This window comes from Salvelinus fontinalis, chromosome 35, assembly GCF_029448725.1.
Source record: "Salvelinus fontinalis isolate EN_2023a chromosome 35, ASM2944872v1, whole genome shotgun sequence".
Lineage (NCBI taxonomy): Eukaryota > Metazoa > Chordata > Actinopteri > Salmoniformes > Salmonidae > Salvelinus > Salvelinus fontinalis.
In genome coordinates this window covers 16,122,950-16,146,713 of record NC_074699.1, presented here as the reverse complement: position 1 = coordinate 16,146,713, position 23,764 = coordinate 16,122,950, and the positions used below count along the sequence as shown (strand labels likewise).

Here is a 23,764-nt window from a genome sequence, read left to right as displayed (position 1 = left end):
AATCAGATGCTGAATGCCAGGTTGTTAGAATGCCTGTGCAGATTTAGCCATGACATTTAAGACAAATTATTTTCAGATTTTACTCTATTATTCATTGGAGCGTAGCGGTGGAAAGGAAGTTAAACTACAAAGCGTACTTCTCCCATAGAATAATATTCCATGTCTTGACAGGATGGGTGGGTAGCTCTTTACATTAACAATTAAGGGGTTTTAATCCATTTGAGCCCCAGGAAAGACAGCGAGAGGTCTATCAGAATAATTAACACTACTATTATTACCAATATTTCATCATTTGACATTGATATGCCCAGAGAAAACCAATAGGAAGAACACACCTGGTAAGAGAGAGGCTACATGTGTAAAATGTGTAAAAAGCATTGTAAAATGTGCATTGTCCACCACCCATCTCCAGCCCTCATGTTGGAGCTGTGATGGCTGCACTGAAATAGTGAAGTAAACATCTGACTGGGTCACAGCAGAAATTGAGGCAGGGAAGGGAACAGCGGTGTGTTTCTGTGGAGCAGCTCACTGCATAAGCAGCCTCACGCACTTAAGATTCTGAGATGAACAGGGCTGCAGGAGCCTTGGCTGGTGCACTGACACGGTCTTCCAATGCAGAGAAAGAGATACAGAAAGAGTGGTGAGTAAAAACGGAATAGAACACGGAGGAGATTTACTAGAGGACGAGCCCTGAAGGATAAAGGAGTCAGCATGCTTCAAGTCGGCTGGAGCATAGCCAAACTGTGCTTGCATTCTCCCTTAAAAAGACCTTCAATTGAAAAACAAGAAAAAAGTGTCAATAGTACTGTTTGTCCAGATTGAGACGCCATAGCCAGTATAATTCTGACTATTTTGAGGAATTAATCTAACATAACTCAAGAAATTCGGTCATTAATTGAAGTTTTTGCCAAGGAGATTTTAGTCGCACAAATTTTCATCTGACTAGGATGTTTGGTGCAGTATTTCTCAAGTTAAAACATTTGCATGAGGACGAGTTGTCTCTCGTTGAATGACAACACGGACTTCGTTAAAGACTCCCTACAGACTTCGGTTTCCCTCGAGAGAAGAATATGTGCACAAAAATCCAAAAACCTTACCGAAGTCCAAAACAAACAAAAATATAAAAATGTCATCGTAATATACAGTTGAAGTCAGAGGTTTACATACACTTAGGTTGGAGTCATTAAAACTAATTTTTCAACTACTCCACAAATTTCTTGTTAACAAACTATAGTTTTGGCAAGTCGGTTAGGACATCTACTTTGTGCATGACAAGTAATTTTTCCAACAATTGTTTACAGACAAATTATTTCACTTATTAATAACTTCTTACGAATATAGGGGGTGCTGTTTCGACTTAGCATAAATTGGTCTCCAGATTAAACTGCCTAGTACTCAATTCTTGCTCGTACAATATGCATATTATTATTATTATTATTGGATAGAAAACACTCTCTAGTTTCTATAGCCGTTGGAATTATGTCTCTGAGTGAAACAGAACTCCTTCTACAGCACTTTTCATGACAGGGAGTGAGATTTCAGAAATCTTGGCCCCTGTTCCCAGGTCAGTTGTAATGTCTCTGTGAATGCTATGGGGAAACAAACACTGCCTACGTCTTCCTCTAGATGTCAGTAAGTGGTGACAATTTGAATGGAGTCGATTGCGCAATCAGGGCCTGTATTAAAGACCAATGACCGGAAGTACATTTCTTTTCGTCTCTGCGCCTGACGCACGATGGACGTCGGACTGGCCTCCTTCCAAGCTGTTGTTTAGCCAGTAATATATCTCCGGTCATGTTTTTACTCGTTATAGGTGTTAAAAACATCATACGGTAGTTAATTTAAACCGTTTTATAGCAATTTATATCCGTTTAGTGAGATTTTATGGCATTTCTGTGCGACGCACTTCGAAGAGCTGGGCACTTTTCTAGTACATGCTGAACGTTAGTGGCCATTTCGACGGGACAAGAGGACATCTTAAGACCAAAAGACGATTAGACCGGAGAAAGGATTCATTGCCCAAGATTCTGATGGCAGTTCAGCTAATAAATAGTAAGAACTATTTATGATGAGAAATCGTTGTTCTGTCGAAAAATGTTAAACGCATATTCCGCCATTTTCTTTGGGGTAGCTTTGCTTTGGCGCACCCTGTATTGAACAGTAAGGATAATTTAAAAAATGTAATTCAGCGATTGCATTAACTCAATTGTCTTTCCATCGCTGTCCACCCTGTATTTTTTAGTCAAGTTTATGAGTATTTATGCATTAGACTAGATCACTGTCCAATATGGCGCCAGACATTTTCTTACCAGCTTGGCTACTTTTCTCATTGTATAACCACGATTTTGGTGGCTAAATATGCACATTTTCGAACAAACTCTATATGCATGTTGTAATATGACGTTACAGGAGTGTCATCTGAAGAATTCTGAGAAGGTTAGTGAAAAAATTAATAAATTTTGGTGGTGATAATGCTATCGCTCTTTTTGCCGTGAATCAATGCTGGGGTAATGTTTGCACATGTGGTATGCTAATATAACGATTTGTGTTTTCGCTGTAAGACACTTAGAAAATCTGAAATATTGTCTGGATTCACAGGATCTGTGTCTTTCAATTAGTGTACGCTGTGTATTTTTAAGAAATGTTTTATGATTAGTAATTAGGTAATACACGTTGCTCTCTGTATTTATTCTAGTCGAGTTGTGATGGTGGGTGCAATTGTAAACTATGATTTCTACCTGAAATATGCACATTTTTCTAACAAAACCTATCCTATACAATAAATATGTTATGAGACTGTCATCTGATGAGGTTTTTTCTTGGTTAGTGTCTATCAATATCTTTATTTGGCCGAATTGGTGATAGCTACTGGTGGAGAAAAAAAATGGTGGACAAAGAAAAATGGTGTCTTTTGCTAATGTGGTTAGCTAATAGATTTACATAGTGTCTTCCCTGTAAAACATTTTACAAATCAGAAATGATTGCTGGATTCACAAGAAGTGGATCTTTCATCTGGTATCTTGGACTTGTGATTGAATGATATTTAGATGCTACTATTTACTTGTGACGCTATGCTAGCTATGCAGCTTTTTTACTGGTGGGGGAGGTGGGGGTGCTCCCGGATCCGGGTTTCTGAGTCGGTAGAAGTTAACTGTATCACAATTCCAGTGGGTCAGAAGTTTACATATACTGAGTTGACTGTGCCTTTAAACAGCTTGGAAAATTCCAGAAAATGGTGTCATGGCTTTAGAAGCTTCTGATAGGCTAATTGACATCATTTGAGTCAATTGGAGGTGTGCCTGTGGATGTATTTCAAGGCCTACCTTCAAACTCAGTGCCTGTCTGCTTGACATCATGGGAAAATCAAAGAAATCAGCAAAGACCTCAGGAAAAAAAATGTAGACCTCTACAAGTCTGGTTCATCCTTGGGAGCAATTTCCAAATGCCTGAAGGTACCACGTTCATCTGTACAAACAATAGCACGCAAGTATAAACACCACGAGACTACACAGCAGTCATACCGCTCAGGGAGGAGATGCCTTCTGTCTCCTAGAGAGATGAGCATACCTTGGTGCGAAAACTGCAAATCAATCCCAGAACAACAGCAAAGGACCTTGTGAAGATGCTGGAGGAAACGGGTACAAAAGTATCTATATCCACAGTAAAACAAGTCCTATATTGACATAGCACCATTGTAAACAAAGAGAGGTTAACTCAGATAATAGCATCGTTTGCGTTTGCCGGAAGCCTATTTGAATTCTGACATGTTGGCCAGATTCACAACCAGTGTAGCTTTAATTTGGTATCGTTCATGTGTGATTTAATGAAAGCTTGATATTTATAGTAATTTATTTGAATATGGCGCTCTGCATTTTCTCTGGTTTTTGGCCAAGTGAGACAGTAGCGTCCCGCCTAAACTCAAGATTTTTGGATATAAATATGAACTTTACCGAACAAAACATACATGTATTGTGTAACATGAAGTCCTATGAGTGTCATGATGAAGATCAAAGGTTAGTGATTAACTTTCTCTTTCTGCTTTTTGTTACTCCTCTCTTTGGCTGGAAAAATTGCTGTGTTTTTCTGTGGCTATGTACTGACCTAGCATAATTGTTTGGTGTGCTTTCGCCGTAAATCCTTTTTGAAATCAGACATGTTGGCTGGATTCACAACAAGTGTAGCTTTAATTTGGTGTCTTTCATGTGTGACTTCATGAAAGTTGTATTTTTATAGTAATTTATTTGAATTTGGCACTCTGCGGTTTTACTGGCTTTTGGCCAAGTGGGAACGTTAGCTTCCCACATATCCCAGAGAAGTTAAAATGTATTTGGTTAAGGTACATGTAAACTTCCGACTTCAACTGTATGCAAACTCTTCTGAACAGTATCGGCTGGGAAGCATGCGGGCGCCTTAAGAGTGACATTAAGATGAGAAAGGAAAGTGACGTGAGGGAAACTGTGACAAGCTTCTCAGAAACCCATAAGATGGCCTCAGTATGATAGGTTATAATAGCAGCAAAGACTCCCTTCACCCAAGTATACAGGAACTGAGGTGGCCAATTACCCTAAACAGACACCAAAGTATATAAAAAATTGGGGGGGAAAGATTATTCCTCAAAGTCGAAGATTTCATTTTCTCACTGATGTAAGATCTGCTGCTAGAGAGCCGACCTGACCGTTTCAAGGACCATTTTGTTTGCCATTTCCTGTTCCCATGGCAGCAAAGGCAGAGGGGTTTCAATGATGGCCGAGTGAATCTGAAGATGGGAGGGAGGTGCAGGCAGCAGCACATTGCACATCATCCCCATACAGCCACCCTAAATCAATTCTGCATTATGACTGCCCATAGCCATCCACCCACTCACCAGCTCTCTCTCAGCCAGGCACCCAGACACAACTAATTCATCTAATCTGCTGCTACACCAGCCTACTTACAGGACATGGACATAAATCATTGGTTTCTGCACCACAGGTATTATGGTTGTTTAAGCACAGTCAACACTTCTCCCTCATCAAGGCAGTACGGGTCGTGTGGTAATGTGCTCTGAAGGGTTTTTTCATTCCCATAGCTTTGAGAGGCACGCCGTCTCTGGCCGGGGTCTCACTGTAACGGGAGCTGACCACCATGGCTATTTGGTGCTAGCTGTGGGTGTCAGGTGTTTGTGTGTGTGTGTGTGGGGGGCATTTCAGAGGATCTCGGTCCTCTGTTGGGCCTCTGTGTCACTTCCAATCCTCTATCATCAGCCAGGAGGCAAACTACCAGCCACCAGCCACCAACCCCCCCACCCTCCCCTCTAACAGGCACGGTCCCTGTGATTTCTCATTTTCTCCTCATCGGAAACCTGTCTGCCCAGGAGAAGTGGATATGCATGAATAAAGGCTGGGCAGAAATTACTGCCAAATCCACAGAGGGGATGGGGAACATGTGTGGCAGTATGCGTGTACATGCTTGTGTGTGTGTGTGTGTGCAAGTCTGTGTGTGTGGTCACTACTGAAGGGTCTATTCAGTTCTGCTTCCCAAGTACCACCTGGAAGATGAAGCATTGAAAACATCAGATTGCAGCTACAGCCAACCACACAGCTGGGCTGTGTTCCTGTACGCAACCAGCCTTAACAGGGCTTAGAATAACACTATGAAGTGTTACCACACAAACACTCATTCACACACACAGAATCACATTCTAACAGGCAGGGGCCACGCTTAAAAGGCCGTGGTGGTCACTCTCACTTCCCCACTAGAGCACTGATGGTGCTGGGCATGGGGCCTTGTTGTGGGACAGATGCATCAACTTCCTGTTCTCACAGGCAGGGCTGGCATGCAGCGCTGTCCAAACACCACAGCTAGGCTTGATGGGCTGTCAGTAGAGAACGCAATAACCCTTCTTAACAACCCTCTCCAATATCATTCTGTGCTCATACCGCCTAGCTCTCTTAAGGGCACACACACATTCAGATTACAACACGTTCACGCTTGAATCGTATGTCAACATAATGTTCCTTTTTTAGATTAGAGGGAAATCAATTGTGACATCCCAAAAAGACAGGAAGAGCAGCATGTCAACTGCCGAAAAGGGGGGAAAAACACTTTAGCCAATATAGAATATTTTTAATATTGCAGTGGATCTGTCTTTTTAAGTGGTAAGAATCAGTATCACTCTGCAGTGTCAAATGAAAAGCGAAGAGCTCATAGCAGATAGCAGGCTGAGGCCTGAAGAGTAATAGGCCATTTCTTCACAATCTAAGTCCATATGTCATTAGCAGCACCATGACCCCTTCTTCTAAACATTCCACTGCCAGGAAACACACAAACACACTACACGGCTGCAGCATCCCAACGAGGTTGGGGCATGTGTTTGCTAAAGAAATGCTTAAAAGCGCACACTACAGAGGCTTTGATCACCCAGATGAAGAGACTGATGTCTCTCCACCTCACATTCGAGGTGACGCATACCTGGCATTCTCTCACTGAAGTAGAAGTGAACTTTCACAGCCTTTCACTCATTATAGAGCATTTACATGGTGCAGAGACACTGTAGGAAACCTATGACTTGGCATACCAAGCTTTGCAGAAACAGTGGGGAGGGAAAATGTTTGTACCGCATAGCCCCTCCTCCAAACACAGACACACTAGTGTGTGTGTGTGTGTGTCACAGTGATTTACTCAATGAAGGAAACGAGGCAAACAGTTAGCTCCAACGCCCTTCACTTCCGGTGAACAGCGCTTCCTGAAGAACTCGAGCTATGCTAGGTAGAGTGCCTTTCCAACTGTGTGAGGGAGTATAGAAGCACCTTAAGCAGAGACACTAGCTAGCTAGACCATCCTGAGCAGAAAATGTGTCTGTAGTGATGTGACTCAAAGTATCAATTTGTGAAGTTAAAAAGTGTGTGTGTGGGGGGGGTGTTGCGCTAGGTAGCTTTAGTCGGCTGTACCTGCTTCAAAAGTGCAGTATTTCACCCTATAGCTTGTTCTCAATCTTTTTTTAAATAGCCAACATGTTTTCAGAACTTATTTCCATGACTGATCAAAACTCATTTTCTCATTCGCTCTCATGTCTATGCAGCAGACATACACTACCGGTCAAAAGTTGTAGAACACCTACTCATTCAAGGGTTGTTTTTTGTTTTTAAATGTTTTACATTGTAAAATAATAGTGAAGACATCAAAACTATGAAATAACACATGGGATCTTGTAGTAACCAAAAAAGTGTGAAACAAATCTAAATATATTTTCTATTTGAGATCTTTCAAAGTAGCCACCCTTTGCCTTGACAGCTTTGCACACTCTTGGCATTCTCTCAAGCAGCTTCATGAGATAGTCACCTGGAATGCATTTCAATTAACAGGTGTGCCTTCTTGAAAGTTAAGAAGGAAATAAATTCCACAAATTAACACGTTTGAGACAATCAGTTGTGTTATGACAAGGTAGGGGGGTAAACAGAAGATAGCCCTATTTGGTAGTTCATTAGAGTTACCAACCTCAGAAATTGCAGCCCAAATAAATGCTTCACAGAGTTCAAGTAACAGACACATCTCAACAGCAACTGTAAAGAGGAGACTTTGACCATGAAGGCCTGATTCACATTGCTGCAAAGAACCCACTACTAAAGGACACCAATAAGAAGAAGAGAGTTGCTTGGGCCAAGAAACACGAGCAATGGACATTAGACCGGTGGAAATTTGTCCTTTGGTCTGGGGTCAAAATTTGAGATTTTTGGTTTCAACCGCCATGTCTTTGTGAGACGCGGTGTGGGTGAATGGATGATTTCCACATGTGTATTTCCCACCGTAAAGCATGGAGGAGGAGGTGTTATGGTGTGGGGGTGCTTTGCTGGTGACCCTGTTTGTAATTTATTTAGAATTCAAGGCACACTTAACCAGCATGGCTACCACAGCATTCTGCAGCGATATACCATCCTATCTGGTTTTGGCTTTGTGGGACTATCATTTGTTTTTCAACAGGACAATGACCCAACACACCTCCAGGCTGTGTAAAGGCTATTTGACCAAGAAGAAGAGTGATGGAGTGCTGCATCAGATGACCTGGCCTCCACAACCTCAACCAAATTGAGATGGTTTGGGCTGAATCGGACAGCAGAGTGAAGGAAAAGCAGTATTCAAGTGCTCAGCATAAGTGGGAACTCCTTCAAGACCGTTAGAAAAGCATTCCAGGTTAAGCTGGTTGAGAGAATGCCAAGAGTGTGCAAAGCTATCATCAAGGCAAAGGGTGGCTATATGAAGAATCTCTAATATAAAATATATTTTGATTTGTTTAACACTTTTTTGGTTACTACATGATTCCATAGTTTTGATGTCTTCACTATTAGTCCACACTGTAGAAAACAGTCAAAAGAAAAACACTTGAATAAGGTGTTCAAATCGCAATAAAAATCCCAGAATCAAAATACATATAGAATCATGAGGATCGCAATATCTTATTGTGAGGTCCCTGGCAATTCCCAGCCATCATTGTTTGTGTGGGTGTATGTATGGTTCAGGAGGGTGTATGTTTAGCTAGCTTGACTGTGCATGACTGTGCATGACATGGCCACACCTGGCTGTCCTGGGCCCAGCCAGGAATGCAGATAAGCATGACTGACTGACAGTAGAGAGGGGGAGCAGCAGGCCTCGACCCTGTGAAGTTTCTCTGTGGGTGGCTGGTCTGCGCTCTTACTGCACTTTCCAGTGCTCCAAAAATAACCCTGTTACACACAATTGAATAATTAATTATGTGAAACATTCATAATAGAATAGCCTTAAATAAACATCAATAGCCTTAAAAAAGATTTCAATGTGGGCCCTGCAACTGGAATGATTCTCTAGAAGTGCACCGAAAGTGCCACCTGAAATTTCCGTTTTTCAATTTCACACCATCGGATTATCCAAGATTGTCAAAATCTCCTGTGGTACGTTCAAAACGAGACATCATTCCAAGAAATTAGCATGGAATTTCAAACCTACGGAGAGTACAGACATGTTAGGCTTACTACATGGAAAATAACACCTGTGCCATAATTGTAGGTGAAAAATAGCATTGAAACAACCTCTTGCATACATAATTAGCAAGTAATAAATGTTTCTGTCCTACATACTCCAGCAAGATAAGGATGGCGTGTTTCTATAAAAAAGCAACACAGAGTGAAGTCTGACACACGTAGGACAAATAATGAAAGCAGGCCTACATTTTGCAGTAGGAGCGTTAGTGTCCAAACACATGCATGACTAACATTCTTAAGTTTAAGTTTGGAACCACCAAGATGCTTCCTAGAGCTGACCGGTCTTGGTCAGGGAGGTGGCCAAGAACCCAATGGTCACTCTATGGCGATGGAAGAAGCTCGCTAAAGGACAACCATCTCTGCAGCACTCCACCAATCAGGCTTTTATGGTAGAGTGGCCAAACGGAAGCCACTCCTCAGTAAATAAGCACGACAGCCCGCTGGGAGTTTGCCAAGAGGGACCTAAAGGACTCTGACCATGAGAAACAAGATTCTCTGGTCTGATGAAACCAAGATTGAACTCTTTGACCTAAATGCCAAGCGTCAAATCTAGAGGAAACCAGGCACCGCTCATCATCTGGAACCGCTCATACCATCCCTACAGTGAAGCATGGTGGTGGCAGCTTTAGGCAAAGATGAACGGAGCAAAGTACAGAGATCCTTGATGAAAACATCCTCCAGAGCACTCAGGACATCAGACCGGGGCAAATGTTCAACTTCCAGGACCACGGCCCTAAGCACGCACAAGACAATGCAGGAGTGGCTTCGGGACACGTCACTGAATGTCCCAGCCAGAGCCCGGACATCTCTGGAGTGACCTGATAATAGCTGTGCAGCGACGCTCGCCATTTAGCATGACTGAGCTTGAGAGGATCTGCAGAGAAGAAATGGGAGAAACTCCCCAAATACAGGTGTGCCAAGCTTGTAGTATCACACCCAAGAAGACTCGAGGCTCTAATCACTGCCAAAGGTGCTTCAACAAAGTACTGAGTAAAGGGTCTGAAAGCTTCATTTGAATATATATGCAACAATTTATACTAACCTGTTTTTGCTTTGTCATTATGGGGTATTGAGTGTAGATTGATGAGGAAACGTTTTTTTTAATCAATTTTAGAATAAGGCTGCAATGTAACAAAATGTGGAAAAGGTCAAGGCGCCTGAATACTTTCCGAATGCACTGTATGAGAAACTTTAGGAAAAACAGGTGTATCAACAAGCACCTCAGGCAGCAGGTGTTGACTATCTATAAGACTCAAACACCACTAACAGGTTTGAAGGGCAGTTGGCTTGGCTGCAAGAGAAAACAGTATTTGGGTGCAAAACAAACTGAAGCATGCTTTAACCTTAGTAGGAAATATGCAAGGCAATCTCAACAGTCAGGTGAAGGTGCCCACAGGGCAAGTAGGACAAACATAAACCTGTCCAAACCAACAGCTCAGCACATGTAGAAAAACACCAACCCAACACACAGGCAAACCCCCCCCCCCACCCCACCAGACAGAGCCTCTAAATCAGTGTTACAATTCACAAAAGGAGCTCAAAGCAATCCTGGAAAGCTAGCTATATGAACCTAGTCATATGACACACTGGCCTCATTTGTCTGAAACACAGTTGTCTATCAAACCCTAATGAGTAACAGAAAGTTCCTGTGTGCAGGCTTAGGTTTAACATCCAAGATCACAGTGTGGCACCCATTAGAACTGGCAATGGGAAGGACTGAATGCAATGCATAATAACAACCAGAGTATAGGCTAGTGGAAACAAGCCAGGAAATATGGTGGAAACAATGTGATGAAAGAATCATACCAAATGCGTGGTTAAAATACATTGGCAGTGTGCAAAGCACAAAAGCAAACAAAAACTTCAGCTGCTAATTGTTGTAAAGAGATTGTTTGTTGGTCAAACTCCACAAGTCAAAGCTTGGTTGTATATATGTTTTTTGTTATAGCGGAGTGGTGAAAATGTCCTTGGTGGTCAAAGGAGGGTGCTTAGGGCCTTTGTGTGATGTATATGGCACCACGGCTGGTGAAAACAAAGTGTCATAGCCCAGTGGTGGACGTCCTCTTTGGTCTTTGGTTAGGTATGCTTTTCTGTCACGCACTGCCCCACATCCCCCTCCCCCTTCCTGTCGCTGCATTTCAATGTAAATGGACCGATTGAATGGCTGCAGCTGCCCCATCAAAAGGACAGCAGAGCTGAAGGTCCCAGTGATTGAGATTCAGCCAGGCCACACTCCCCCACCCACCCCATTACCACAAGGACAGGGGAGATACAAGCCCACAACAACCCAGAGTAAACTCAGCTGGCTACTGCTCTAATTCTCTGGCACAACTCTAGCCAGTAGCTTAAACCCATTTCTAAAATGGCAGTCCTCCTCCCAAGCATGTTTTTTTGTGATCGAGAGGCATTTCAAACGCTGGGTAAAAGCCTGATCACTTAGAACTTGAGCAGCTGAGAGGGAGAGGAAAAAAAGAGAGTATGAAACATTTAAGAGTGGGGACGAGTGATTGAGACAAGGCAAGCGTTTCCATGTGAGCTGAGCTTGGTCTCCCTCCACCCAGACAGGTCAGAGCAGCAGAGGACACGTCAGAGCTCTCCTCTTTCAGGGGCTCACAGGCAGCGACTGAAGAACTGGCCGGCCAGGCCAACTACCAAAGGACATTCTCAGTGCCACGTATGGATAATACATCACGCAGTGCTCAGCACTTCCGATCAAAACACCAACTGTTGTCTTCAGCTTTACACCCCCCCAGCTCACATCTGCCCACGTTAGCAAAGCTGAAGCCTCCCCCACACTCGACACAGTACCAGCTCTCTCACACGCAAACAACTTATTGAACATAAAGTGCTGGACCTTTTGGGAGGAAATACACAAAAATACAACAGTATCCATCTGTAAACAAGGAAGTAAAAGCCCATCATTGAAGCATTTGCTTCATGACAATGTTTGGGAAACAATAACAGTGTGCTTCTCACCTAAAAGCAATAACAAAATGTTCCACTTCAAGTGTGCCCTTATCAAAAGAACAAAAACAAAGCTGTTAAAAGTTGTTTTAAAAATGCAGCAAACAAGAGGATGCGAGACCCGTTCCCTTTGATCTATAAGAGTCAGGGAAGAAATATTATCAAAAGTGCTGCAGTGGAAGATGTGAGTAAAACCTGTGACCAGGAGAGGATGCAGACACAGGACTATCCAAACTCCAAATGAGGCTTCCCTGTCCATGGAGCAGAGCAGGGAGAATGGGACACAGCCATGTTGTTATCTTTTGCGCGTGTGTGTGTGGGGGGGGAAGCAATTTCAATGGGGTTTAAATGGCATTTGACGGTCCAGAGAGATTGCGCTAGTTGGGCGAAGGCTATAAAAGATTTACACTGCAAAGAAAAAAAGTGAACACAAGAGAAGCAGGAGTAGACATCCTTGTTTACTGAAAGACCAACACTCAGCACTGGGGGAGAGTTTGGTAGGAAGGAACCAGACCGTGTGAGGACTTTGAGCTGTATTCTCCCTGTGCCTACACACAATGTATTTTTCTTTCCCCAGTTCAACTAGAAAAAGTAGGTTACCTCAACAACATGCACCATACTGCTGCTTATGTCAGGCACAGTCATTACGGTGGACCCAGAATGTAGAATCAACAAAATGCAAAAGTGAATGCTAGCCGCATTCTATGGACACATAAGCTTCTGGAACACTGGCTGGCCAATGTGGAACACTGGCTTTACCCTAATGCTGTCCACAGTACTGGTGGGGCCAGCTAAACGACTGGGTTTCTCATCAGCTCATAACACAAAACGTTCCTTCCCACATTCAAACATGTGGCCTGGAACCAGAGTAAACAAAAATAAAACAACATTGTGATTCAAGATCCAACACCTTGTCAGAGCTATGACTCAATCCAATGGAAACGGTTGCCTGGGTATAAACATTGTTAATCTTTAGGTGAGCAGTCTCTGAGCCCTGCATGCCACAGTAAGTGTGGGGGCAATGCAGCTACTGCACACTGACCTCAGGGCAAAAGCGTAGAGAGGATGTGGTGGGACGAACCACAGATAGTCGCTGTACTGGTGTTATGCTGTGTCTTTCCTGCACTGCAGGTTTAGATAGTCGCACAGAGCAGCAACGTAAACACAGTAGAGGGCTGCAAGATGGAGGATGTACAGACTTGCGGAAGCCATGCCACTCTCCTCTACACAAGCCATAACATGCCAAACTGAGCAAGGCCGTCCAATCCAGACTGACAGAGAGGCATTGTGAAGGGACACTCAATGTTCCCCACTGGGATTTATATTTCTGCCCTGTTATTAGCCTGCCCGGCAGTGCTGAAGGTGTTACGTTACACACTGTGTAGGCAGGAGAGGGCACAGAGGGACCATGTCAAATAGTGGCACTGCAATGACCACACATAGGCTAAAACTCAAGAGACTTGGGCCAGGACACAACATGAACCACAGTCTCTGGACCTGAGTAAAAGAGGCTCACTTAGGCAGCTGAAGACAAGGCACACCGGATGGCACAGATTGGCTGCCTTGAACAGGAAATCCCAGCTCCCAACACAGCTCCTGACCTCACTGACCCAGGCAGGACACAATTTCCTGTCTCAGGCTTACACACTACAACAGGACACTGTGGTGAAAATCTCCATCTAGGCTATAAAGTTCTCCAAAACATCACCCTAACGCTGAAACTAACGTGTGTTGTGTGATGTGTGTTGTACCAGGGTACTAGGGCTACTTATTGATTTAATACATCCAACAGAGCCAAGTTGTATTTACATCAAAAATGAAGAGGGAAGAAGTTGCAAAATAACTACAGAAACTAAGAGACATGAAATTGGCGCTTGCAACGTCTTGACAAAGGTGGTGGGGGATTACATGCATTGCTGCAATGAATTTCAACGTGAACGCCCAACAAGCTGAAGAGCTCAGAGTATCTCTGTAAGAAAATACAGCCAGCAGCTCCACTGCAGTGTTTTCAACAGAACTGATACTGCACCAAAACGTTATCAACCACAGTCTACTCCAAGTACAGTAGTCGTCTGTTAGGAATCTTGCCCTTCTTTTCATGCTCTCCCACAACCAGAAATCAAAGCCTTACTGTTATGACTTCTTGTTGACTTAATTTGCATACCATTCCACAGCCACTCAAATGATAGAGCCTGTCAAGCAATGGTATTGGGACTACTATATGAATTAATTAAAAAACACTGCATTACTTTGATGACAATCATAATGATATTCTTGTTAGGAAAGAGTAAATGACACATTTCACAGTAACTGTGTTAATACCTTAGAGGTAAAATATTCTAATCAAATGACAAATCCTGGATCCATGGACCATGAGTCGACTAGGAAAACAAACACAAACACATTGCCAAATCGAGGAACAACTTTAGAGAAATCCAGCAACTTTGGAGAGCACTAAAGTTAATTTATTATGAGGCAAGTCTTAGCTGATCTCACCACTGCATTACACATCAACATAACCAAATATTTCATCCCATCTCGGTGTATTTTTCCCAAAAAGAAATAAGCAGATAAGTTGTATGAAATAACGTCACTGGCAGTGATAGAACATCCCTTGAACACATGGCGTTATTCTTTTTATAAACAACAAAATAGATATATCGCCTGAAGAGAAGTGTAGGCTATTACATGGATGGCACTGAAGCGTTTCAAATACATTTGAGAGTATATCCCAACTACCTATGCAACGAAATATCTAGCTATAACATCAACAGGATCTGTAGGTCAACAAACTACTCGCAGGCTAGTTGGCTAGTATGCCACGGGTTTCGCCTAGATTAAGCCCTTATTACTTGTCATCTTGCTAGTTAAACGCGTACTGTTACGCAGTTAGAATGATGAACTGGGGGGAGGGGTGGGGGGTCAGCTAGCTTCATAACACATTTCTTCGACTCGAGCATGAAGCCATGTTATCTACTTAGCTAGACAGCTTTGGCTAACGGTATAACTAGCTAGTATATTTAGTTCATTAACAAACACAGCTAGCTAGCCAACTAATGTTATTGCGTCTTACCTTCAACAGAATCTGAGTTACGTCGACAAGCTTATCCACGATATTCCTGTCCGATGCTTGTTTTTCCCATTTGAGGCCCTCTGGTTCAGCAATCTGCCGTCCGTAGACATCCAAGAAATACTGCAAACATCTCAGTTGAAAATCAGACTACTTGAAGCTAACGTTAGCAAGCTAGGCTAGTTAGCTAGCTAATATTTCTAGGCTAGTGCTAACTAGCTTGCTAATTCCTGAACACCAACAATCGACACATACAGCTTAAAATCTTCTCGAAAACGTCCTTGTACAATTTTTATTTTGTGACCATGGTCTGAAATGAAGATTTGTATGCCCAGTAATCAAAACTGGAACCTTGAGAGGTCAATTTAAAGTAGCTAAAAACGATATTTTGTTTCGGCTTAATCTTCTTTAACTACCCCTTGCAAACTGTTTCCAGACGGCTTTGGCTTCGATATGGGGCTGAAGGAAAGAGAAAGATGCCAAATGAAACACTGATTGTGATTGGCTCTTCAATGTGGGCGGGTACTATTTGTGCACCGATGAAACTGGCGCCATTATGGATCAAATCAATGTACTAAATCTACATTGACACAATAATCTGAAGGCGCGAACATGGTTGACCGAGTACTTCAGTTTCCATGTTTTCGGGGACCCATCTCCATTATACAGTTGGGAGAAAAGCAAAGGAAATGGAGTACGAAAGCTGGGTGCACTTGATTGACCTCGCCCAGCGTGATCGTATTATTATTCACGTGAACAAACATATAATTGCATACTTAAATCTTATCATACTCCTCCTACTCATGATGTCAGTTGAACCATAGCACCTTTACAGATAACTAGCAGCCTAGTATGACCCAAATGTCCAGATCACAGGTAGGACAGCTCTGAATATCCTATTTCACTTCTAAAACACTTTTTCTCAGTGCAATCATCAATACATGATTTCAATGTCTCAATGTCATAACATTGTTGTTGTTGTTGATGATCTCTGCACACTTTGAAAGTCAGACGGGTTTGGGTTGTTTGGTAATGCATATCGATTGCACCGATTGAATAGCGGCCTCTGCTGGGTGGCAACATGACATGCACGGAAATGTAAGAAGAGCTATCATTGGTTAAGAGAAAAAATAAATATCCTGGATCTGTTTTCTCATTGGCTTATTTAAATGTTCGTCACGGTGATGGGGTGAGCCTTTATTTTGACTCTTTCAAAGCATAATTTGTTTTTAGGTCCTCTACAATATTAAATGGACATACACGCACATACACTGCATGCTTTTAGGAGGTTATTTTGTTTTGTTTTTGTGACATACTTTGTAAACAACAGGTGTGGACTAAAAGTGAAATGCTTGCTTACTTACGGGCCCTTCCCAAAAATACAAAGAGAAAGAAAATAGAAAAATAATAGTAAATAGTCATGTAAAACACATAATAATACAATTAATAATAGATACACAATAAGTTGATGTGCAGGGGTACGAGTTAATTGAGGTAGATATGTACATACAACTAGAAATAAAGTGACAGATAATAAACAATAGCAGCAGTGTATGTGATGAGTCAAAATACGTTTGTGCAAAAAGGGTAAATGCAGATAGTCTGGGTAGTCAACTATTTAACTAATCGGTACCGCTATTTGGTTACCAATTTAACTAATTGTTACCACTTGCCGTGTGGTAGCAGAGAGAACCGTCTATGACTAGGGTGGCTGGAGTCTTTGACCATTTTTAGGGCCTTCCTCTGACACTGCATAGTATAGAGGCCCTGGATGACAGGGAGCTTGACTCCAGTGATGTACTGGGCCTCACGCACTACCCTCTGTAACACCTTGCGGTCAGATGCCAAGCAGTTGCCATACCATGCAGTGATGCAGCCAGTCAAGATGCTCTCAATGGTGCATCTGTGGAACTTTTTGAGGATCTGAGGGCCCATGCTAAATCTTTTCAGCCTCCTGAGGGGGAAGAGGCTTTGTTGTGTGACCTCTTCATGACTGTGTTGGTGTGTTCAGACCATGAAAGATCCTTAGTGATGTGGACACAGAGGAAGCTTTAAAACCGCTCCACTTCAGCCTTGTATTAGGCTACCACGAGTATATCATTTTTGGTATTACCTTAGTCTACCAGGCTATCAGATTGTATCTGGTATTTCTTAGACAGGGCAGCTTTTACAATCACAATGTCATGCACAAACCTTTATGAACAAGAAAACAACAAAACTTTCCAAGCTGTTTCACCATGATTTTACTGCTAAAAGTAAAATATAAACACAATGAATCCTCTGGTGGCTACTTTGGTGGCTACAGCAGAGAAGTCCTTATATACTTTATTTAACATACACGAGAGGCAGATACAGGAAAATACAATGATTTATCAGCGCAAATTGTCAATAATAAGTTTATTTTTGTATTTTCTGACAGTTAGCATCTATTCTATGTGCCATTTTTATTTCAATAAACGTGTTTGCTGGATGTGAAAATCCTGCGCAGGTAGAACGCTCGTGAAGCAACGTCGTGACGTAATCAGACAAGGGTTCAGTAATACCTTTTCTATATATATATTTAATGACAATAAATTATATATTTTCCGCAAATTGAAAGTTATGTCTATCTCGGCGTGAATATATATTCAATTCAGATATATAAATGCTCTTTGGTCAAACGAACTATAGCTCTTGGGGTTAAAGTTCGGGGTTCAGCAAATACTTTTTATTTGCGTCAGGATATGTATGTGCTTATTTATTCTCGTGGTCAGCTGAACAAGGAATTTGACCCATTTAATTCACTGACCTTGCTGTAATGATACAAAATCGTTACCAAAACAGAATGATGGGTGCATCTACATTTCAGAGCATATCAAAGGATTTGTGAACGAAATCTTGTCGTATAAGATACAGAGGCAGTTGTACATATACTGAGGACGGATCAGTGTGAGGAGTGATATGTCTTTAATGTAGCAAACCATCTTTATTATACTTGCCATGTTGAATAACAACATTTTTTGATAATAAAATACTGCGCTGACCACTACTGCAATCTCAAGATCGAAAGCCCATTGTCATTACTGACGTTTGCTAGCCAGGTAGTGAATGCACTGTTAATGGTGACCATGTCAGTTTTATTAGCTAGCCAGCTGTACTGTGGTTGTATCTAACCTGTGCGAACGTTAGGTAGCCCAGCTTTCAGTGTAATGGCAGCTCTGCGACGTGCCAGTTCTTGTAGAAATTACAAGACCATAATATGGACCGTGTCGGGACGCAACAACTGTCAATTTGTCAACAAGCGTCTGAACAACGATTTCGCCAAAATGCAGCAATCGACATGTATGAACTGTAAAAGATTATCAGGCTCACTAAGTCCATTTGTGACTCAACCACATAATGGCCTCAACCCTGGACTCATTCAGGTTAGTTGCCTGTTTCCACCATGACAATAGCTGACTGTCATTAATATCACAATGGTCATGCCACTCCTCTGTTTATGTACTGAAGCTACTGTAACTGTGAGCAACAGGAAAAGGTCCTAGTCTAATATTATGTTACCACTTCTTTCTCCAGCAACTGCTACACAGACCCATGAGTCCCAGATTGACAGCAATACGTACACTTCTGATCAAGAACAACTTGTTCAAAAACCCTGTTGGCCTGTGGAATGTTTTAGGTAAGCAGCCACCCCACCCACTAATTTCGAAGATGGTCTAATATTTCCCAGTCTGATGGCACTGACTCGTAATCTACCATTGCAGATTTCACAAATAATTTCAGTACATCTCAGTCTAACCAACAAGATAAAAAGAAGAGTGATGGACCTAAGGGGAAAAATCCAGAGGAAGATGAAGGTCAGTAAGAAACCTCCAGGTCAGTAAGAAACACAGGAGTTGTTAGCGGCCCCTCTTAATTCCCCATTGTCTTTCAGAGGAGAAGAAGCGGCGGGAGCAAGAGGATCAGATGTACAGGGAACGTCTGCGCACTCTCTTCATCATCGCCCTCATCATGAGCCTCCTCAACTCCATCAATACCAGCGGAGGAAACATCTCCTGGAATGACTTTGTCAATGAGATGCTGGCCAAGGGTGAGGTGTCTCGTGTGCAGGTGGTCCCGGAGAGCGACATCGTGGAAATCTACCTCCACCCAGGAGCAGTCATCTTCGGAAGGCCTGTACGTTCCATTTCCTCATTCTAGAATCTGGACACTGATGTACATTATACTACAAAGCAAAATCAAGGGATTAGCCAGTTAACGTGGGCATGGTCTAATTGATTAAACAAATGAAAACGCATATCAAAATTTAGCTTTTTAATGAACCAGAAGATCAATAGTTATTTCTGGTTGCATATCAATGTTAGCTGGCTAACTCATTGATCCTACTTTGTAGTATACCCCTCAGTTTTTAGAGTGTTGATACGTTACATTACATTAATTGATACTTTAATGTTGTGATGGCCATGTCACCTATTTATAAGCACAGGTATCTAGATGATCAGTGAAATATGCCCCCATTCACACGCTTCCTCCGTCCGTCTGTGTGCAGAGGCTGGCTCTGATGTACCGTATGCAGGTGGCCAACATTGACAAATTTGAGGAGAAGCTTAGAGCTGCAGAAGAGGAGCTGAACATTGACGCCAAGGACAGGATACCAGTCTCCTACAAGCGCACTGGCTTCTTTGGAAAGTTAGTTCCCTGACTCTCAACCAACACTTGCATCTGTGAAGTGATCATGCAAAACTGAATATCACATGCATGCCATGGTTAGGTAACATGTAATATGTTTATACCTCAATCACATGTAATGTGTGTTTCCATGGCATTGGTACAATACTGCTTTTGTCTCTGTTTCTGTCACAGTGCACTTTATGCTCTTGGAATGGCTGCCATTGGGGTGGCAATCCTGTGGTATATTTTCCGCCTGGCTGGCATGGGTGGAAAAGAAGGCGGCTTCAGTGCATTTGTAAGTAGGGGCTGTTTAACTGTTTTTCCTTTGCTAATGGTCTTAGCCATTTTGTTGTGTTTCTCATGCTCGTATGTGATGTGCTCGACAGAACCAGCTGAAAATGGCCAAGTTCACTATCGTGGATGGCAAGTCTGGGAAGGGTGTGAGTTTCAAAGATGTGGCGGGCATGCACGAGGCAAAGATGGAGGTGAAGGAGTTTGTTGACTATTTGAAGGTAAGAGTTTAAATTTGTAAAGAGGTGATATGTGTGATGATTATTAGCAATGTCAACAGGTACATCAGTGTCTTACTGACCCCTGATCTCTCTTGGCAGTGCCCAGACAGGTACCTCAAGCTGGGGGCCAAAGTCCCTAAGGGCTCCCTGCTGCTTGGGCCCCCAGGCTGTGGAAAGACTCTTCTGGCCAAGGCTGTGGCCACAGAGGCACAGGTGCCCTTCCTGGCGATGGCAGGCTCTGAGTTTGTGGAAGTCATTGGGGGTAAGATTGGCATTGCTTCCAATCGGAAGTCAAGTCAGTAATCAGTTAAGTTGTCCAAAGAAGACTGCAAGGTGGACAACAAGTCAAAGCAATAAAGTATATTTTGCCTGTAAGTGCAGGTCTTGGTGCTGCCAGGGTGAGGAGTCTGTTCAAAGAGGCGCGTGCCCGAGCCCCCTGCATCGTCTACATAGATGAGATTGATGCTGTGGGAAAGAAGCGCTCCAATAACATGTCTGGCTTCTCGAACACCGAGGAAGAGCAGACTCTCAATCAGCTGCTGGTGGAGATGGATGGTGAGGAGGGGGTTTGTTCTGAGTTAACCGAGATTAGGGTTACACAAATAGTTTCCCGCTACTTCGTCACGGTTATCAACCTCTTTATCATAACTGACATGTGAAGGTTTAAGTATTTTCGGGGGGGGGGTCATAATATACATATCTCATGTCTTTTTTTGGCTATTCAACAACATTGTTTGCACTTATATACTGTTTATTATCATTCTCCAATAGGAATGGGCACTACTGACCATGTGATTGTCCTGGCCTCCACAAACCGGGCGGACATTTTGGACAATGCTCTCATGAGACCAGGGAGACTGGACAGGCACATATTTATTGACTTCCCCACTCTGCAGGTACAGTGCCCGGTTCTCTGACAGTATCTATGTCCAGAAGATCTCCAACGTATTAAGTGTGCATGAGCTGTTTCCTTGTGCATTTCAGGAGAGGAAGGAGATCTACGAGCAGCACCTGAAGATACTCAAGCTCACCCACCCAGCCAGCAGCTATTCCCTGCGTCTGGCAGAGCTCACCCCAGGGTTCAGTGGTATGTACACACATGGCTGAAGTTACTCAGTGGGTCTCTCCCACACACTCTCCCACGTGTAACTCTGTGTTGTTGTTTTCTGTAGCTTTGCTTTATCTTGGCCAGGTCGCAGTTGTAAATGAGAACTTGTTCTCAACTGGCTTACCTGGTTAAATAAAGGTGAAATACATTTTTCAGATTAAAATAAACACACAAATAGACTATTATAAACTGGGTGGTTCGAGCCCTGAATGCTGATTTGCTGACAGCCATGGTATATCAGACCATATACTTCAGGTATGACAACATGTATTTTCACTGCTCTAATTACGTTGGTAACCAGTTTATAATAGCAATAAGGCACCTCTGCGGTTTGTGATATATGGCCAATATACCACGGCTAAGGGCTGCATCCAGGCTCTCCGCGATGCATCGTGCATAAGAACAGCCCTTAGCCGTGGTGTATTGGCCATATACCACACCTCCTCGGGCCTTTTTGCTTGAATAGCATCCCGCTAAAACAACTATATTCACCTTCTTGTACGCTGTCGCTGAACATAGGCTCACAGTTTTCAGAATACATGGATTTACTAACGGGATTGTGTATTACTCTCTTAGGGGCAGACATTGCTAATATCTGTAACGAAGCAGCCCTGCACGCTGCCAGGGAAGGCTACAAGTCCATCGACACCTTCAACTTTGAGTACGCTGTGGAGAGAGTCCTAGCCGGTACGAGGTCACGACGATGTCTATGAATGTCTGCCCCCATGGAACTCGCCCGCCAAAGTTGTGATAGAGATTGATTTCGGGTCCCTTATTGACTTTCTCCATTTGTGTGTCCAGGAAGTGTGAAGAAAAGTAAGATCCTGTCCAAAGAGGAGCAGAGGATTGTAGCGTTCCATGAGTCTGGCCATGCCCTGGTTGGATGGCTGTTAGAGCACACAGAGGCACTCATGAAGGTGACACACCACCTCCATAGCTGTCTATCCACTGTCAGTGTATCTTTGCTCAATGCGATATTGTTGAATACTATGGAGAAATGAACAGGACCAAAAACATAGTAGATAGCCATATATTGTACAAAGGTGATATATTCACTGGTTGTCTTGTTTGCCAGGTGTCCATTGCCCCCAGGACCAACGCTGCCCTCGGCTTTGCCCAGATCCTGCCCAGAGACCAGTACCTGTTCTCCAAAGAACAGCTGTTTGAGAGGATGTGTATGGCTCTAGGAGGAAGAGCCTCAGAGGCCATCACCTTCAACAAGGTCACCACAGGTAGGGAGTCTGACCATTCATCACAACATACACACACCTATAGCATTCAGTGTGTGAGACGTGTTGGTCTCTGCGCTAGGTGCCCAGGATGACCTGCGGAAGGTGACTCGTGTGGCCTACTCAATGGTGAAGCAGTATGGCATGTCCTCCAGTGTGGGTCAGGTGTCCTTCCCCGAGACGGTGGAGCAGGGGGCTGTCGGACGCAGGCCCTTCAGTCAGGGCCTCCAGCAGCAGATGGACCACGTAAGTCTGCACCTGCCCAAATACACTTTAGAGACGAAACAGTACAAGTAGTAGATTTCCCTGTTGTAAGTTTACCTGTAGTTCTGTTCATTGGAGATAACCTTGTGAAGTATGCCTTGCATTTTGGTTCTTGCAGGAAGCTAAGCTGTTGATAGCACGTGCCTACAGACAGACCGAGAAACTGCTTCTGGATAACAGAGACAAGCTGATAATGGTGAGATCCTCATTCCACATTTGTTAGTCATATTTTTGTGTGATGTGGTGTCTACATAGCTACCATCTTTAAACACTCATCATGCATTGTGTTCCATTGTCAAACATAACTTTGCATTCACAATTGGCTAACTGTCTTCCTCTGTGTGTATTTTCAGTTGGCTAATGCTCTTCTGGAGCGGGAAGTGGTGAACTATGAGGACATCGAGGCTCTGCTGGGACCCCCTCCCCACGGGCCCAAGAAGATGATTGCCCCTCAGAGCTGGATCGAAGCGGAGAAGGACAAGCAGGACACAGGGGAGGATGATGAGCCACGTCCACCTCCTCGTAGGAAGGACGATGATGAGGATAATGATGAACATCTGAACCTGAGGCCTGTATGACCCGGTCAGTCTCAACACTCCTCTGCAGGAATCTGTACACACACTCCTCCAGCAATATAATGTAGGAGGACCAGAGCGCCTCTCTGTGGGGCTGCACGTTTCCAGTATACAAATCACTATAAACAGTTAGATGCCACCTCACCTGCTTTTCCTGGTGGATATCAGTTCAGTTTGTTGATCAATATCCATTCACTACAGAGTGAGGTGTAACTAGACGAGGTGTATCTGTTAGTATTAGGACTGTTATTGATGCAGGCACAGTGAACTTGTAGACCTTTTAGGACCAAGGGTCCTCTTTCAGTTCCTTAGAGGGAACATTTGATGGGCCTTTTTAAATAAAGCTTTATTTGAACTGTCCTTGAGTTTCCAGTGCCGTCTTGTATTCTGTTTACCAAA

At 43.2% G+C, this 23,764-nt stretch overlaps 2 protein-coding genes across 4 annotated transcripts in view; one reads left to right on the top strand and one right to left on the bottom strand.

Moving 5' to 3' along the window:
* Window positions 1-15,479, bottom strand: part of LOC129834374 (ankyrin repeat domain-containing protein 11-like) — a 145,994-nt gene extending 130,515 nt beyond the window's left edge. For all 3 annotated transcript variants that reach the window (XM_055899293.1, XM_055899295.1, XM_055899294.1), the window contains exon 1: window positions 15,031-15,479. The gene's annotated coding sequence lies outside the window, so the exon portion shown is untranslated. The remainder of the gene's footprint in view (window positions 1-15,030) is intronic.
* A 2,300-nt stretch (window positions 15,480-17,779) lies between these two features.
* LOC129834377 (paraplegin-like) lies at window positions 17,780-23,725 on the top strand. The gene is made up of 17 exons (XM_055899298.1): window positions 17,780-18,431; window positions 18,583-18,685; window positions 18,771-18,863; window positions 18,941-19,182; window positions 19,556-19,695; window positions 19,870-19,972; window positions 20,064-20,189; window positions 20,289-20,451; window positions 20,571-20,744; window positions 20,961-21,085; window positions 21,174-21,276; window positions 21,874-21,984; window positions 22,099-22,214; window positions 22,373-22,529; window positions 22,609-22,772; window positions 22,909-22,986; window positions 23,144-23,725. Exons 1-17 carry the CDS (start codon window positions 18,216-18,218, stop codon window positions 23,366-23,368), a joined length of 2,439 nt encoding a protein of 812 aa, XP_055755273.1. The 5' UTR covers window positions 17,780-18,215; the 3' UTR covers window positions 23,369-23,725.
* The last annotated feature ends 39 nt before the right edge of the window (window positions 23,726-23,764 follow it).

Excerpts from the sequence above, each read along its gene's own strand:
- LOC129834377 (XM_055899298.1), top strand. The coding sequence starts at position 18,216 with ATGGCAGCTCTGCGACGTGCCAGTTCTTGTAGAAATTACAAGACCATA. Across the intron at positions 19,696-19,869 it reads CGCACTGGCTTCTTTGGAAA|TGCACTTTATGCTCTTGGAA; the intron begins GTTAGTTCCCTG and ends TTTCTGTCACAG. Across the intron at positions 22,530-22,608 it reads CTTCAACAAGGTCACCACAG|GTGCCCAGGATGACCTGCGG; the intron begins GTAGGGAGTCTG and ends TCTCTGCGCTAG.